The sequence below is a fragment of the Mustelus asterias genome, chromosome 10 (assembly GCF_964213995.1).
Source record: "Mustelus asterias chromosome 10, sMusAst1.hap1.1, whole genome shotgun sequence".
Taxonomy (NCBI): domain Eukaryota; kingdom Metazoa; phylum Chordata; class Chondrichthyes; order Carcharhiniformes; family Triakidae; genus Mustelus; species Mustelus asterias.
The window spans coordinates 88,347,456-88,364,935 of record NC_135810.1 but is presented as its reverse complement, the minus strand read 5'-3'; the positions used below and the strand labels follow the sequence as shown (position 1 = coordinate 88,364,935).

At 44.9% G+C, this 17,480-nt stretch overlaps 1 protein-coding gene across 1 annotated transcript in view; it reads right to left on the bottom strand.

The window, feature by feature from the left end:
* The window catches only part of LOC144499749 (tumor necrosis factor receptor superfamily member 19-like), an 86,235-nt gene extending 75,830 nt beyond the window's left edge, over positions 1-10,405 (bottom strand). The window contains exons 1-3 of the mRNA XM_078222144.1: positions 10,162-10,405; positions 7,535-7,663; positions 1,993-2,103 (exon numbers count right to left, since the gene is read on the bottom strand). Of these exons, the coding sequence (XP_078078270.1) occupies positions 1,993-2,103; positions 7,535-7,612 (189 nt within the window). The 5' untranslated portion in view covers positions 7,613-7,663; positions 10,162-10,405. The remainder of the gene's footprint in view (positions 1-1,992; positions 2,104-7,534; positions 7,664-10,161) is intronic.
* Positions 10,406-17,480: the final 7,075 nt, after the last annotated feature.

Sequence of the window (17,480 nt, the reverse complement as noted above, 5' to 3'; positions counted from 1 at the left end):
ATAAAGTTACAGAAGGCATCACAGCTGTCTTCATTTAACACACACACACATGCACTTTCCAGCAGCGACCAACTAAACAGTGGTCGGGAGTTGAAAATGTGGCTGATATTTCCACTCCCTAGCCCAGGGGCACTCAGTCCAATTGCAGCGCTCCTGCTGCTACCCTAGCTAACTCGGCACACAATGCAATAATTGTAGGAGAAATACTCTTTCCGAAAAGGGTGTAAAGGGAAGGCAGGGTTTGTGTTGCGAGCGCAGGAATATCAGAGGAAGACCACGAGACTGTAAATGGGAATCACTAATTTGACTACCCTTGTTTAAACTTTGTGTGTAATTTTGTCCCTCAGTTCTCGGGCCAATGATCAAAATTCGTAATGGTCCATGAACAACAAAGGGTTAGTCGAGCACAAAGGCACAATGTGCTCAAGAACAAACACTTGAATTTCAATGGATGACATGGCATTCTCACAAACAAAAAGTCACCATTGTCCCTGACTTCTTAGCATGACCATGTAAAGCAGTTCTAATGTGGGTAGGAACAAGATGATAGAACTAAAGATAACTTGAAGCCAAAACAGTCATCAATGTCTGACAAAGTAAACAACAACTTAATCTAGTTTTTTCCAACAATAGGACTTTTAAATCACTTTTCTCTCTCTTCGCCCCCCCCCCCATTCTCATGCTAATCATTAATCAATTTTAATCAAGTTGCATTTTAAATCAGGATTGGAAACTGCTGCAAGTTAGTTTTTGATCATTTGATAACAGGTCTATTAACCGCTTGAGAATCAGGGGAACATTTTAGACATGAGAATTTTGATTTCTGCAGGGATTCAATTAACCAATAACAAAAATGTCACGACTATATTTACCTTCATTTTCATTTCAAACACACAGCCTATTTTTTGAAAGCATTAGCAAGGGGCTATCGCATCCTGAACATCAAGAGTTAACAAACCAAATCTTTTTTTTAGAAAAAAAAGGATCAGAGTATGTTTTTAATATTCTTCGAAAAAAAAAACCCTCTTAATCAGTTCTGGCCTTAAGCTTGGTTTTCACAGTGAATCTGGAGTCAATTCTGTTAACTTTTATTTTGAATTTGTAGCAGGAGTTGGCAGAGACCCCAGAAGATCTAAATCAGGCTAACCCTCAAATTCCAGCATTGGGATGCCAGACCTGGGGCCTGGGTCATGCATGCACATCTTCGACAAGACTTCTGGTGCGCACATTTTGAAAACACCACCTACTACCATTTCATCAGATTGCCTGACAGCACGTAGCAGCAATGTCAGAGCGAGAAAGCAAGCCGGGTTTTGGTTCGAAACAACAAGTTTTTTTTTAAGCAATCGTTTTAAATTTTATTCTAAAAATGTTCGGCAAAACACATTTAAAACATTAGCTTATTTCAGTGGAAACGTTACTTTATTCTTTCTTGAATATGTCGTTTCCTCCCCCCGCCCCCCCTCCACCTCCATCCCACCACCCCTCCATGTAAATGGGCTTTTCCAGCAATTATTGTGAATCAGTCTAAGCCTCAGCATGCAGGGAGTTGATTTTGCTACGTATGCACAAAAAGACAATGCAAAGCACAGCAGGGCTCTGGGCCTGACCTTCTTTGTATTTCCTTGTGATCTCTGAACCAGTGCCCCTTTGTGTGCCAGGACCCATAAACAAATCCAAATGACACGAACTCACTCAATTTTCAAGTCTGAGGCAGCAACTGATTGAAATTAATTGTTTCAAATGTACCCAAGGGAAGCAGCATTAACTCACAGCTTTTAGCAGCGGCTCTCGGCATGTGTTTTGTACTTTGCCAGTACTAGTCTGCAGTTCCATTCACTGAGAACTTGTGCTGGCAAGTGTATGCAAGGGAGATTCAAATTTCAGAATGAACTTGCTCAGAATACCCTGAGTCTGATTCCATTGATGCATTCTATGACTATAGGAAGCAAAGGATGAAACTGGAGAAAGAAATTCTTCAGCTCCCCATACCTTAGAGAGTTCCTGCCCTGGACCACACTGTTTGCAGGCCACACAGTTTCCAGCTTGGTCTCTGTACTCCTGCTCCCGGCAGCCTCCTGTCTCGCCCGCAGCTCCGTGAACCTAATGAAAACAGGCAGATTTTACTGAACAAGTTCAGTTCCATAAGAGTCTTGTTTTTCATTGAAGTTGGATGAGAATAAAAAAGTTGGCAAGTAGAAACTGGGTAATTCAAAAAGAGTCCACAGAGTAACATTTAAAAAGCCACTGTTGACAAATAGAAATATTTACAAAATGTATACATTTACTGGCTTCCCTAAATCAAGGGGGAATCTGAACAGATAAGGCCTGAAGAAAGGTCTCTTAAACTTAAAGCATCAATTCACTGCCGGTGGCACAGTGGTTAGCATTGCTGCCTCACAGCGCCAGGGAGCTGGGTTCGATTCCTGGCTTGGTTCACTGTCTGTGCGGAATCTGCACGCTCTCCCCGTGTCTGCGTGGGTGTGCTCCGGCTTCCCACAGTCCGAAAGACATGCTGGTTAGGTGCATTGGCCATGTTAAATTCTCCCTCAGTTTAGCCGAACAGGCGCCGGGGTGTGACGACTTGGGGGATTTTCACAGTAACTTCACTGCAGTGTTAATGTAAGCCTACTTGTAACACTAATAAATAAACTTGGAAAAACTTTTTGTTCTTTCACAGATGCTCTTGAGTATTGCTACGCTTGGTTTGCAGGTTTCTAGCATCCGCCGTATTTTTGCTGCTAGAAGAAGTCTGACGTAGGATTAAATGCTTGAGTGAATTTTGTATCAGTTGCTACTGCAAGCTCAACAGTGGCAGTGCCACTGCAAACAAAGCCTCTGGCAAGAATGTTTGATCTGTCTCATTTGTTTGCAGGACAATGGCAGGCTGGCAGTGTGATTTTGCTGTTTTACAATCTGCTCTATCTGTATGCAGGGCTGAATTCCATGGCCTGACGCCTGTAGTGGTGTAAATGTTGGGAACATCGAATATCTCAGCAGGTTTCCAGAATGAACCATACCTGCATAACTTGGCCCTGGGAGGTAACACCATATAAACAGTGTGATCTCCAACATCAAAATCGTCCCTGACAAAAGGCACATTATTTCTGGAACTCCCAGCATTTGGGTCATGCAATGGCCTCAGCATGATACCAACTTATGTTTCAAATTTATTATTATTCCCTGCATATTTTTTCTCTTGAACATTATTCTGGTAATTCCTCAACCGGTTGCCTCTGGTGTTATTTAATTTAGAAATGTTAAAACAGGTATAAGAATGTGTGGTTAAAGCATAACTGCCCTTTGTTGAAATCTGAATAAAGATAGAAGGGACAGGAAGTTTGAAACGGCCTTGACATTCATTTAAAAAGACAGGATAAACAAGGCCTTATTAAATTGGCTTCATAGAAACAAACCTCTGTGAATCGCATTGTAATGTTACTGCAATTGCTGCATTGTGATATATAAAGAGAGATTAACTGCACCGACACTATAAGGATTGTAAAGAATCTACTTGGGAGTCCATTACAGTTGTTTTCTGATACGCTCCCTCTACAACATAGATATTTACTCTGATTTATGTTTTTTGCAATCACTATTCACCGAGTAACTGTTCATTTTGCACAATTAAAAGGCTGCTAATTTTTCATGGCCCCAACTGGATTTACCAAGGCGACAACATTGTAAGCTGCAGCACGATAAAAATGGCAAGACAGGCATAACTGCAGACTGGTAGGTCATTTTTAGATGCATTTAAGAGAAAGCTAAATAAATACATGAGGAAAAGGGAATAGAAAGATAGGTTAAGAACTTATGAGTTGCAGCAAGGTGGGAGAAGGTTTGTGTGAAGCATAGGCTGTTGGACCGAATAGTCTGTTCCTGCTCTGTAAATTCAGTGATTTTTATGTAATCAACTAGGTGAAACTATGAGTTGAGTTTAATTTGAGACATAAATTGTAACCCTAAAAGGTTTTATTGACTTGTGAACTAGCCTGTCACCTAGTGCAGTTAGTTACAACTCAGCAAATAATATCCAAAACGAATTGGAGAGATTTCAGCAAGGAGGAGAGTAAAATGTTTTGCCTTAAGACAAATGAAAGTAGTCCAGCATGAGTCCTGTAAGATAACTTAATTGGAAAAGCATATTCTTACTTTGTTTGGCTCTTTTCTAAAGTTTATTTATTAGTCACAGTAAGGCTTGCAGTAACACCGCAATGAAGTTACTGTCTAATTCCGCCAGTCGCCACATTCCGGCGCCTGTTCAAGTAAATGCAGCTAATCAGCACATCTTTCAGACTGTGGGAGGAAGCCAGAGCACCGGAGGAAACCCACGCAGACACGGGTTCACTTTCCTATTGAAGCATGAAAGGAGACAAATGCGCTGCTTGAATTATCTTTGCTCAAATTATAGTTTTAAAAGGTTATTACATTTTATTAGAATAACTGACTTACTGATGAACATTGCATTCAATTACGGACAAGTCAAGCAATCACTTGATTTACATATTTGAGAGATCCTTTACTGGGATAACAAGGTCATACCTGCATTGATACCTGCAGCTCCAAAATATAAACGTGTCCCAATGTGCCTCACAGAAATGCTTTTAAACAATTGACATCAAGCCAAAGAAGAAGCTTTAAAAGTGGTGACGGAAGGAGGTACATTTTAAGGAGGGTCTTAAAGGAGATGAGGGAGGTGGAAAGGCAGAGAGGTATAAAGAAAAGAGTTCCAGAGTTTAAGTGCCTATAAAGCATTTAGATAGTTACATGGGTACGATGGGTATAGAGGGATATGGGCCAAATGCAGGCAATTGGAATTAGCTTAGGGGTTTTAAAAAAGAAAGGGCAGCATGGACAAATTGGGCCGAAGGGCCTGTTTCCATGCTGTAAACCTCTATGACTCTATAAATGGCTGATAACATGGCTGCCAATGGTGGGTTGAAGGGGGTGGAGGGCTGTGCAAGAAGGGATGAGTTCATTTGATGCAAATTTTCAAATGGTTGAAGGGCTGGAGGAGGTTTCAGAGATAGGGAAGGGATTTAAAGATGAGGATGAGAATTTTAATCTGGGGATATGGTGGGATTAGGAGCCAATGTAGATTCCCAAACTCAAGAAGGATGGGTCAGCAGGACTAGATAAAATTAGATACAAACCAATAACAACATGTATTTATAAAGCATTTTAACATGGTAAAACACCCTAATGTTCTTCACAGGGGCATAATCAAACAGAATCTGACATAGAGCCGCATCAGGAGATATGAGGGTAGGTGACTAAAAACTCAGGATGTCTTATGACACAATGGGTCGCATCCCTGCCTCTGAGCCCGAAGCTTCAGGTTCAGGTCCCATCCCAGGACATGCTGGCCAAGGACTGTGCATTCATAATGTGGCCAAAAGGTTGAGTATCAACCTGCAAAATCCTTCCAACACATACCAATGGCAGACGGGAGAGATCCTTGGTCAGCCATGCTTGGTGTGGAGATGCCGGCGTTGGACTGGGATGCCATGCTTGATGCAGAGTAAGCCTCTGATGACAGGCTAGCGACCTGTTCCAGGAAAATAAACTTGCCATGGGAACAGATGAAAATCTGCCATGTGCACCACCAGGTGCAGAAAAGAAACAAACAAAACTGAAAGTTCAAAGAGGTAAGGGGAGGGAGGGAGGGGGGGGGAAGCAGCAGATAGCTGGGCAGCTAGAGGCATGGCTACTATAGTGGAGCAATTAAAATTGGGGATGCCAAGGGATCTGAATTCGAGGAGTATGGATATCTCAAAGGGTTGTAGCGCTGGAGGAGATTACGCAGATAGGAAGAGGCAAGTTCATGGAGAGATTTGAAAACAAAGATAAAAGTATTTAAATTGAGGCATTGTATTGCTCAATAGGGAGTCAATGCAGCACAGCTGTAAAATATTTTGTGGTACACCATCAATTCCGATGGAAATTTTTTAAAAAGAAAATGTATTTTCTAGAAAGTAGCAATATTACAGAGATTGCATATTTGATTTGATCTCTTTTCGTGAACAAAGGATAGCACAGGACCTAAAATGTTTCACTCAAAGGATGTATTTAGCTGGTGATTTAAGTCAAAGGCAGAAGATATTCCAATTCAGTAGAAGCATAATTACAAACAGTTCACGAGAACAAATGTGCTCTCAGGTCAGGCAAAAGCTATCATGTTGCGTATAAAGGTACAAACCTCGAAAGCCAAATACCTGATTAGAAGAACTGCTTTGTTAGTCCCCATAAGTCTGTTATAACAAAGATTGAATGTAATTTCTGAATATATATATATATAAATATATATAAACTAACCTTTTCCCTGCCCCTTCTGAATAAACAAAGGTTCTAGAGAAGGTGCACAACTATTCAGCATATTGAAGAGTTAACATATCAATGGGCAAAGAATATTTTGGAAAGATTACCTGCCATAATGGTATTTGGCAAAAGGAGTGCAGAATTTTTTTTTTGGAATGAATATAATGCCAATCCTTTGTAAAAATATAACAAGAAATCTTTGTGTAACATGCATTTGGAGAATTGGAGAGCAAATAGTAATATCCTATGCTTCTCACATTCTGCTTCTGCTAAGTTGCGTCTGCATCCCAGTCTGTATTCTGCCAACATTGGTCTCAATCTTTCAGTCCTCTGGATGCTTGTGCCTTGGCGTATAGACGCCCCGGTAGATGCCTTAGGGGACCCCTCAGAAGTCCCTCCGCAAGTCCTCTGTGGAAATTGCAACTTCCAATAGACAGTTCTCCAGCATTTGGAACCCTCCAGAAAAGTCTCTCCAAGTCTTAAAGGGGATTTTCACAGTAACTTCATTGCAGCGTTAATGTAAGTTTACTTGTGACACTAATAAATAAACTTAAACTTAAGTAAGACTCACTTGACCAGAATAATTACCAAGGGAATATTAGATGGGGGGAAAAAAACTATATCTAACTCCTGGGTAACTATATCCCCAACTCTCCCTCCCCTGACCCTCGAACTCCCCCCAGATCATCCAACTTCCCCTGACCCTCTGAGTCCCTCTTAACCCTTTGATGCACCCACTCCTGAACCAGTCAGCCACCCCACCCAGCTGGCAGCCTAACCCGGCCTGCCACCCTATTCCCTTTGCCTATCCCCCACTATTCTACCCTCCCACCTCACAGTCACTTTCTAACGCACTGAAACGCTACTTAAATGACACAAGACGTTTCACTAAATGAAGAGTTACCATAATACGCCAGCTAGTGCCCTGAATGGGTGGGGAGAGTGGTTTGGCTTCTCCCTGCCATCCTGCACTAAGGACTCGGTTCGCCCTGCAGAAGATGCGCGGTTCGGAAGTCTGACAGTATAAAAAAAGGAGTGGAATGAAATGCAATGCTCCTCGGAAAATCCGGCCCAATCTCTCAGTTTGCGCTGCAACTTGCGGCAGAGGGTATTCTGATATTTGCATTAAATCCTGGAATGATGCATTGCAATTTGTTGGAAAGTAAAGATTTTTTTTCAAGGACTGGTACAAAGACATCAAATACCACCTCCTTACCAGGCAGAACAAAACGATCAGCAGGTGTTGCAATATGTCTTTTTGTTTGTGGGACATCCCGACTATCATTCCAGCCATACAAAGGATCTCCGCTGAGATCTACCTCGGCGTTCTCATCAATAAGCAGGGCTGGAAAGGAAAATATTTTTCAGTAATTCTCAAGGAATTGCAATTCTCTTTATAGTAAGAAAAACCGTCACCATAAAATACTCCGTTGGAGTGCTTAAAGAATTCCTGGCAGTACATGACACAGTTCTACACATTAATGTGCAATGCGAGCACATTGCTGCAAAATATATCCACTTCATAGAAATTATAGAATGGGAGAAGTGGTCAGAATTATCTGCTACCGCGACTCACTTTCTAAAATTAAACTGCAGCAAACTTGGTCTGTCTTTGATGTAAAATTGTGAATGTATCCAATGCTCCTAAGCAAGGATTACATCCAAACATATGTATTTCCAACACACACTCTGTTTGCCCTTTTAAAAAAAACACTAAAGTGCTTGTAAGGTTGATCACAAAAGCCTTGAAAGAATTCTCAAGTGCCGGACGTGCAGAATGTTGCCTTGTTATCAACTGCACAGACCTTTTGCACTTCATAGATCAGTGCTGGAAATGTCTAAACACAAACAGCTGAACCACTTACACAAACAAGAGATAATTTGAGACCCTCTTCCCCCCTCTAAAAAAAAGTGGTCTAATTCCCACAACTCTCTTTGCAACGGTGCCCGAATTGCGGCCGGATTGAGGGGGGGTTGGGGGGACAGAGGCTTTCCTGACTACAGATTGTCTCAATCACACCTTCAGGCCAAATAATGTTTTCTGTAGCCACAGACAGGGTGAGTGCATTTGAAAAGAAAACATTTGTGATGGCGTTACTGGTTCTCTGAGTGAAGCAGCCCCTCTCCCTCCCTCTGTATCCAATAACCGGGGAATGTGCTGAGGGCGTGAATGGTTATTCAGCCCTTCTTCATTTCCAGTGAAAATCCCTCCTTTCCCCCCTCCTCGTATTCAAGCTCCACAATTCACTGCCCCGATATTTAATCCGAGCACACTTTCCAATTCTATCCAAAATCTGGGGAAGTCAGTGTTTAACGTTAGAGCGAATGAGTGAACACTTATCACCTGCCTCCCACCCTGATTCCCCGGGTGAGACCTAACTCTCCTTGGGGTTGAATCGAACTCTCCCCGGGTGGGATTTAAACTCTCCCCGGGGTGAAATCAAACTCTCCCCGGGATTTAATCAAACTCTCCCTGGGGTGGAAGCAAAACACATTCTCTCCCCGGGTGTGTGAAGCACAAACACGGTTACCACCACCACCCCCCGCCCCCCCCCCCCCAGTGATCAGCAATAGTTACAATCACTCCCCAGCCACCAGGTACTCCATAAAAAGTTGGCAATCTGGAACAACAAAGCTACAACTCAATCCGCCGCCCATTTCCTCCAGCTTCACCTTCCCTTTATCTGCCTCTAATTCGCAATCTTCATTCCTGACTTGACTTTCCCCAACTCTCACCCCCCCATGTCCCTCACCCACCCCAACTCCCCCCACCCCAACTCCGCCCTCGCCCACCCCAACTCCGCCCTCGCCCACCCCAACTCCGCCCTCGCCCACCCCAGCTCCCCCTCGCCCAACCCAGCTCCCCCCACGCCCACCCAACTCCCCCCACGCCCACCCAACTCCCCCCACGCCCCACCCAACTCCCCCCACGCCCCACCCAACTCCCCCCACGCCCCACCCAACTCCCCCCACGCCCCACCCAACTCCCCCCACACCCCACCCAACTCCCCCTCACCCACCCCAACTCCGCCCTCACCCACTCCAACTTCCCTTCACCCACCCCAACTCCCCCCTCACCACCCCAGCTCTCCCCTCACCCACCCCAACTCTCCCCTCACCCACCCCAACTCTCCCCTCACCCACCCCAACTCTCCCCTCACCCACCCCAACTCTCCCCTCACCCACCCCAACTCCGCCCTCACCCACTCCAACTTCCCTTCACCCACCCCAACTCCCCCCTCACCCACCCCAGCTCTCCCCTCGCCCACCCCAACTCCGCCTCACCTACCCCAACTCCCCCTCTCACCCACCCCCCATCAGACACAACTCCCCCCTCACCCACCCAGCTCAGAGCCAACCCCCCTCACCCACCCCAACTCCCCCTCTCACCCACCCCCCATCAGACACAACTCCCCCCTCACCCACCCAGCTCAGAGCCAACCCCCCTCACCCACCCTAACTCCCCCTCACCCACCCCAGACCCAACTCCCCCCTCACACACCCCAGCTCAGTGTCCGCAGCCCCCCTCCCCTTTCCCTCCAGCCGCCCCCCACCCCCTTCCCTCCAGCCGCCCCCCACCCCCTTCCCTCCAGCCGCCCCCCACCCCCTCTCTCTGTGTGACCGCCCCAAGCACTCTTTCCAATGCTAGTGCAACCACTTCAAAGGTTGCAACAGCCATGGGCCAGCGAGCAGCGAGAGCAGCAGCAGCAGCCTCTGGTAATCTGATCAGAGATCCATGAGCGATCAAAGGCTGTAGCACTGAACCACCAGGTACAGCAACGAGAGCCAGAGTCAGGGCACAGACCCCCCTTCCCATCCCCCCCAATCCACGTCGCCGTGTACCTCGAAAGTCGCTGCCTCTTTTCGGATGCAGATCCCTTTTCTTGTCCCTAGCAATCCGGGAAATAAAAGAAGAACAAGCGAGTTGTGGCAGCCTTGCTGTGCTGTGTGATGTTTAATCTGAGTGTGATCGCTCTGCAGTGCTGGTCAGTTTGAAGACTCTCTCTCTATGTGTGTGTGAAGTGCTTCTCAGCGCCAGGGGTTACAGTCTATCCCTTTCATCTCGCTCTTCAGATCCCATGACATCATCTAAACTTCAGACTGCAAAGGGATTGGTTAGGAATGAGGCATCCTGGGGAAAGTTGGTAATAGTATAGAACAAAACTTTAATCCTCATTCAGACTGGGTTTGCACACATGCCTGCTCAAGCTCAGAACCTAATCCTGACCAGCAGTGGACAAAGACACACGCATCCGCAGCTAGATTAATACCCCGTTTACTGTCAAGACGTGTATCTTTGAAAATCTCCCTGAATTAATGCGAACTCGCTTATTTACAGCAACAAAATACCGACTGCAAGATTTTTACTATCGGAAGGGGATTGCGTGAAATATTACCCTCTAATGATCGCCGTACATACAAAGTTATATGCAACCTCACACAACTGTACACAAAGGACAGTTTAAATGCTACAAAGTGGGAAATAAATCGATAATATTCATGCATCTTGACATTCGCAAGATTTTTCACATAGGAATTTGACTTTGCTATGATTTGTTGTTTTTTTTTCTTTTTTCCCCAAAATACACTTTATTCATAAATCTGTGAGAACATTACATACATTCCAAAATGACCATCACACAAAAAGCAGTAATATTCAGGCTTTGTACATCGGGGTCAGGTAACATTCGGAGATGCTTCAGTACAGTAATGGAAGCGTTTCAGACATTTTACAATGGTTTTACAAGTGTTGCAAAGTTATTTTAAACGTTGTCCCCATGGAAAAAAGATGCACTCTTGAGGTATTTCAGCACAACTGAGATACATGTAATGTTCTCTACAAAAACATTCAGTGAGTTTGCCTGTCACCTTTTCTCCTCCTTGCAATGTTCAGTGAGTGCTGACTCCTAGCTGAAGGAGAGGTCTAATCGCACTCCAGTCCATTGTTCATGTGTGAATCTTGACAGTGAACACTGGGCAGTCTATTTGATTGTAAGAAGCTTCAAAACTGAATTTTGCCTTTCTCCAATCAATGTCCAGACATGCAGAAGGGAATCCTTAAATGGTGATCCAAAGTGGGAATTTTGGTGATATTCCCCTCCTGAACAGAGGGATATGAATGCTCCACTCTGGCTTGGGTCATCTAGTTTAAAACAGACTGGGATTGGACCTGGCAGCTTTCAGTTGTGCGTCATTTAACTATTCACCAGGTAAACTGTCCTGGGAACTTTATAGTTTGGAATCATGTTAGCAAATGTTTTTTTTTCTATTTTGTAGCTTTCCTGAACTTTTTTCCTGAATTCTGGGCATGCATTTGTCCTGCTCCCTTTCAAAGATATAAGTTAACTAACACATGACATGAGTGACTTTGGAGGCATCCCTAGCAACTAGATCTGGTATGTCCCAGGTCCCAAGGAGCAGCGAGCGCTCCGAAAGCTAGTGGCTTTTGCTACCAAATAAACCTGTTGGACTTTAACCTGGTGTTGTGAGACTTCTTACTGTGTCCCAGGTCAGACAGCACCCATAGACAGAGAAACAGTTAACTTTTCAGCTGGATCACGGTGGCACAGTGATTAGCACTGCTGCCTCACAGCACCAGGAACCTGGGTTCAATTCTGGCCTCGGGTGACTGTGTGGAGTTTGCACATTCTCCCTGTGTCTACGTGGATTTCCTCCGGGTGCTCCAGTTTCCTCCCATGAATGGCCATGCTAAATTACCCCTTAGTGTCGGGGCGGGGGCGGGGGCGGGGGGGGGGGGGGGGGGTGGGTGGGTGCGGTTAGCAGGGTAAATGTGTGGCGTTACAAGGGTATGGCCTGAGTGGGATTGTTGTTGGTGCAGGCACAATGGGCTGAATAGCCTCCTTCTGTACTGTAGGAATTCGATGATTTTATGTAAATGCTGTTTCTCTCTCCACAGATACTGCCTGGCTAGCTGAATAAATCCAACACTCTGAGAAAGGGTCATCCAGACTCAAAACATTAGCTCTGTTCTCTCTGCCCAGATGCTGTCAGTCCTGTTGAGATTTTCCAGCATTTTCTGCTTAAGTGCAGCATTTTCTGCTCTTACTTCAGACTTCCAGCACCCGCAGTATTTTGCTTTTTCAGATATGGTATTTGACAAATATTTGCAGATGGATTTTTTTCCACTGTGTGGACACCTAACACGGTTTTGACTTTACTGCCATAGCTTAGTGAATATTCTTCACTTGTTTGTTTTGACGCAAACAAATTATTCTATAAAAGGCTTGGTAACAAATCTTGCGCCCCTGCGTTCATGTAAGCTCAAAAATATAAAAGAATCACAGAGCACAGAAGGTTATTCATGCCCTTGTTGGCTCTTTGAATGTGTTATCCAATTAGACCTCCTCCACAAGCTCTTTCTTACATAGCCCTGCAAATCTTTCCTTTTCAAGTATGTATCCAAACACTTGTAAAAGTATAATGTCCATTACATTTGCCATGTGCAATGCGTATCAGGAAGTAATACTTTCTTGTAAGAATAATTGTAACAAAAACTCTGAGATGTAAAGCTGGTTTTTTCCCCTCAATTTCAGACATGTATTTGCCCATGACTCCCTTTGAAAGACATGAATAACTAACCATAGAGTCTTTCAAGTTCATACACCAAGAAATAAACAAAAACACCTGAAGTGGAACCCGTTGTTTTCTGTGATGTTTGTTCAATTGTTTAGGGTGAACTGCAAAAACCTGATTAACTGCTTGATGTTTCTGGCTGAATGATAAATGAGTTGGCACATTTATAACACAAACATCTATAACACATATGCAGGCATTGATGATTGATCCTCTTGGTGAGTGAATTGCTTTACAGATTTCTTTTTGTTCAGATAACAGGAGTGTGAAAATAGTTGGTTCTCAATGTTTTAAGGGCACTTACTTTACAATTTATTTACGTTCCTTTTACTACGCTTATAGTTTCCTCACACCAACCACCACCCACAGTTTAGAGAACAGACTAGTAACATGTTCCCAGGCCTCTTTTTGCATTCCCTCGTGGGACATGGGCGTCTCTGGCTGTCATGATGTGGAGATGCCGGCGTTGGACTGGGGTAAACACAGTAAGAAGTCTCACAACACCAGGTTAAAGTCTAACAGGTTTATTTGGTAGCAAAAGCCACTAGCTTTTGGACTGCTGCTCCTTCATCAGGTAAGTGGGAGTTCTGTTCACAAACAGGGCATATAAAGACACAAACTCAATTTACAAAATAATGGTTGGAATGCAAGTCTTTACAGGTAATCAAGTCTTAAAGGTACAGACAATGTGAGTGAAGAGAGGGCCAAGCACAGGTTAAAAAGATGTGTATTGTCTCCAGCCAGGACAGTTAGTGAGATTATGCAAGCCCAGGCAAGTCGTGGGGGTTACAGATAATGTGACATGAACACAAGATCCCGGTTGAGCACACATGAGGACAGCCTCCGAAAGCTAGTGGCGTTTGCTACCAAATAAACCTGTTGGACTTTAACCTGGTGTTGTGAGACTTCTTACTGTGTCTCTGGCTGGCCAGCATTTATTGCCTATGCCCCACGAATGAATATGAGAGTGAACCACATTGCTGTAGCTCTGGAGTCATATGTAGGCCAGACCAGGTAAGGACGGCAGACTTCTTCCCTAAACGACATTAGTGAACCAGATGGGTTTTTCCAACAATCGATTCATGGTCATCAGTAGATTCTTATAGATATTTTTTATTGAATTCAAATTCTATCATCTGCTGTGGCAGGAATCAAACCCGGGTGCCCAGAAATTTGGCTGAGTTTCTGGATTAATAGTCTAGCGATAATACCACTGGGCAATTTTCTCCCCCGGAGGCCTCTGCCTCAGGTAGAGCTTTGAGTGCCTCCCAAAATGGCTAAAATCTCAGTTATACTGCAGTTAGTGCCTCAGTGCATTATGCTTTATATCTCATGTAAATTTCCTTATTATTCACGGCACCAACTGTCATTACTCTAAAAATCACTGCAAAATCTTATATTTACACCACTCTAACCCATCCAAATGCAAGAGGAGGAGCAGACTTGTATTAAGGCAAGAAGAATAAGACAACATAGCAGAAGGACTGGCACACATTAACCTTCACAGCATGCCCGGAGGCAGGAAGTTAACGTTTAAAGACCCGATTGTCCAGATCTATCTTTATACATATTTACAAACTTCTTTGCAAAGATCTTGAACCTCCTTCCATTGCCAGAATTGCTCTGTCTGTCACTGTGATAGCGCAGAGTCGCTGAGCAGAAACTGGTAGCCAAGTTCCGCACACATGAGGACGGCCTAAACCGGGATGTTGGATTTATGTCACATTATCAGTAACCCCCACAGCTTGCCCCTGGTCTTGCAGAATCTCACTAGCTGTTCTGTCTGGAGACAATACACATCTCTTTAACCTGTGTTGAATGCTCCCTCCACCCACATTGTCTGTACCTTTAAGACCTAGCTGGCTGTAGAGATTTGCATTCTAATTAGTATTCTGTAACTTGATTTCTGTGTCTGTGCACTGTTTGAGAGCGCATTTCCACTCCATCTGACGAAGGAGCAGTGCTCCGAAAGCTTATGGTATTTGCTACCAAATAAATCTGTTGGACTTTAACCTGGTGTTGTGAGACTTCTTACTGTGATAGCAACCAGTTCCATGGGGCTGAATAATACTGGTTCTGCACTCAGAAGTTGGCAGCATTCCGCCGTCTGGAGCTGCCCTTGGAACATGTCCGAGAATACACAAAGTGCCAAGTATCAGTAAGGATGGGTTAGAAACCTTCGTCTTGCCCATTGAGTGCTGGAGGGCAGGATGTCAGGTCTTGTAGTTTGTAGGTTGGGATCTGGAACAAAGTCACAGTCAGCACTTTAACAGATCCCCTGGCATGGGGCAGTGTCAGGAGACTCAGCAGACAATTAATCTTGTGGATATGGAAGACGTGTGCAGTTTCCAGTCTTGCAAGGTAGGAGCATTTCATTTTTAGTTATCCTCTGAAAACTTTGTCACTCTTCATGGATGACATTCTTTTTAAACTTCAGCAAGTTTAAACTTCACCTTTGGCACAGGTGGCACAGTGGTTAGCACTGCTGCCTCACAGCGCCAGGGACACGGGTTCAATTCCGGCCTTTGGTGACTGTCTGTGTGGAGTTTGCACATCCTTCCCGTGTCTGCTTGTGTTTCCTCTGGGTGCTCCGGTTTCCTCTCACAGTGCGAAAGATGTGCTGGTTAGGTGAATTTGCCATGTTAACTTCCCCCTTCGTGTCATGGGGATTAGCAGGGTAAATATATGGCATATAGGGCCAGGATGGGAATGTTGTCGGTGCAGGCTCGATCGGCAGAATGGCCTCCTTCTTGACATCGAGGATATGGACAATTGTTATATACATAGATGTCTGCATTATTGAAGTGAGGGGAGAGGCAGAGTAGAAGAGCCAATCCAGTCCTTGGATTCAGTGAGGACTCACTCGGAGTCCTCCTGACTGCAGCATCAGAGTGACATGGGCAGCTTATGCCAATATCGGGCAAGAAGAGTAAGCCCAGCAAGACACAGGGCAGCACGGTGGCACAATGGTTAGCACTGTTGCCTCACAGCGCCAGGGACCCAGGTTCGATTCCTGGCTTAGGTCACTGTCTGTGTGGAGTTTGCACATTCTCCCCGTGTCTGTGTGGGTTTCCTCCGGGTGCTCCAGTTTCCTCCCACAATCCAAAGATTTGCTGGTTAGGTGCATTGGCCATGCTAAATCCTCCCTCAGTGTACCCGAACAGGCACCGGAGTGTGGCGACGAGAGGATTTTCACAGTAACTCCATTGCGGTGTTAATGTAAGCCTACTTGTGACTAATAAATAAACTTTACTTTACTTTATACATGCCATATGGGAGGAGGTCGCCAAGGTGGTCAACAGTGTGGCAGTTGTCAGAAAGACTTCGTCCCAGTGCCAGGAAAGACTCAATGACCAGATGAGGTTCTCCTAGGTGACTATGGTCATTGTATGAGCTATCATAGTCCAGTGTGCTACCCATCTCACTCGTAAATGCAGGAGGTAATTGAATGTTACTGTTCCTCTAAGGCAGTATAACTCCACATGGTCACAGCTGTCCTAGACCATGCCATTGTGCAGTTGAAGCAATGGTCTAGTTATAGGATGGATGTATTCCAAAATGAGCATGTGACGCATGAACACAGTCTTCAGGCTGACACGCATTGAGCTTGTAATAGGAATACCATAAGGTTGCTTTAAATTGTTGATAACTGCTCTCTGACAAATCTTTTCAGGAGAAGCAAGCTCACTGTGGCTCTGTGGTGCAAGGGATAGCTGGTGAAGCATTCGAAGGCTGTAGGTTCGAATGCCACTTGAGTTGGATTGTAGGTAAAGTTTGAAGAAATCAGGTACAGGGTTACTAATTTATGGGTGGCATGGTGACACAGTGGCTCGCACTGCTGCATCACAGTGCCAGGGACCCGGGTTCGATTCCCGGCTTGGGTCACTGTCTGTGTGGAGTTTGCACATTCTCCCTGCATCTGTTATAGTTTACTCCGGGTGCTCCGGTTTCCTCCCACAGTCCAAAGATGTGCGGGTGGATTGGCAATTGGCAATGCTAAATTGCCCCATAGTGTCAGGGGGACTGGCTAGGGTAGATGCATGCGGTTGTGGGGATAGGGCCTGGGTGGGATTGTGGTTGGTGCAGACTTGATGGGCTGAATGGCCTCCTTCTGCACTGTAGGATTCTTTGAAAACTGGTGAGAGAGCCTGTAGAGGCAGATGAGTTCTGAAACTGCAAGCCCTGTGTCCTTTTGAAGAGTAGGTGTTGGAGCTAATGGACCCAGACTCCTCCAGGAGTATAGGCAGAGGTGATATTGGAGGAAGGCCTGGGTCTGTTGAGATGGCAAAAGACTGGGACTGAAAGGAAAGAGGAGAGGTGAAGTGGAGGCTTAATGGAGGGTAGTATTATGTATGTCCCTATGGACTAAGGGTGCATAAAGAATCACGAGGTAGGCTTGATAACTTGAACACTGGGAGCTCTCTATTTAAGGTGTATACTGATTCACAGGCAGATCTAAAACTGTCCAACAGGGTGCTACATTTGGAGGAGGTAATTGCCCAGGGGTCACCTGACCTGTATTCTTAAAGGGGCAGTCCGCACCCCAAACTCTAACATACAATATATAT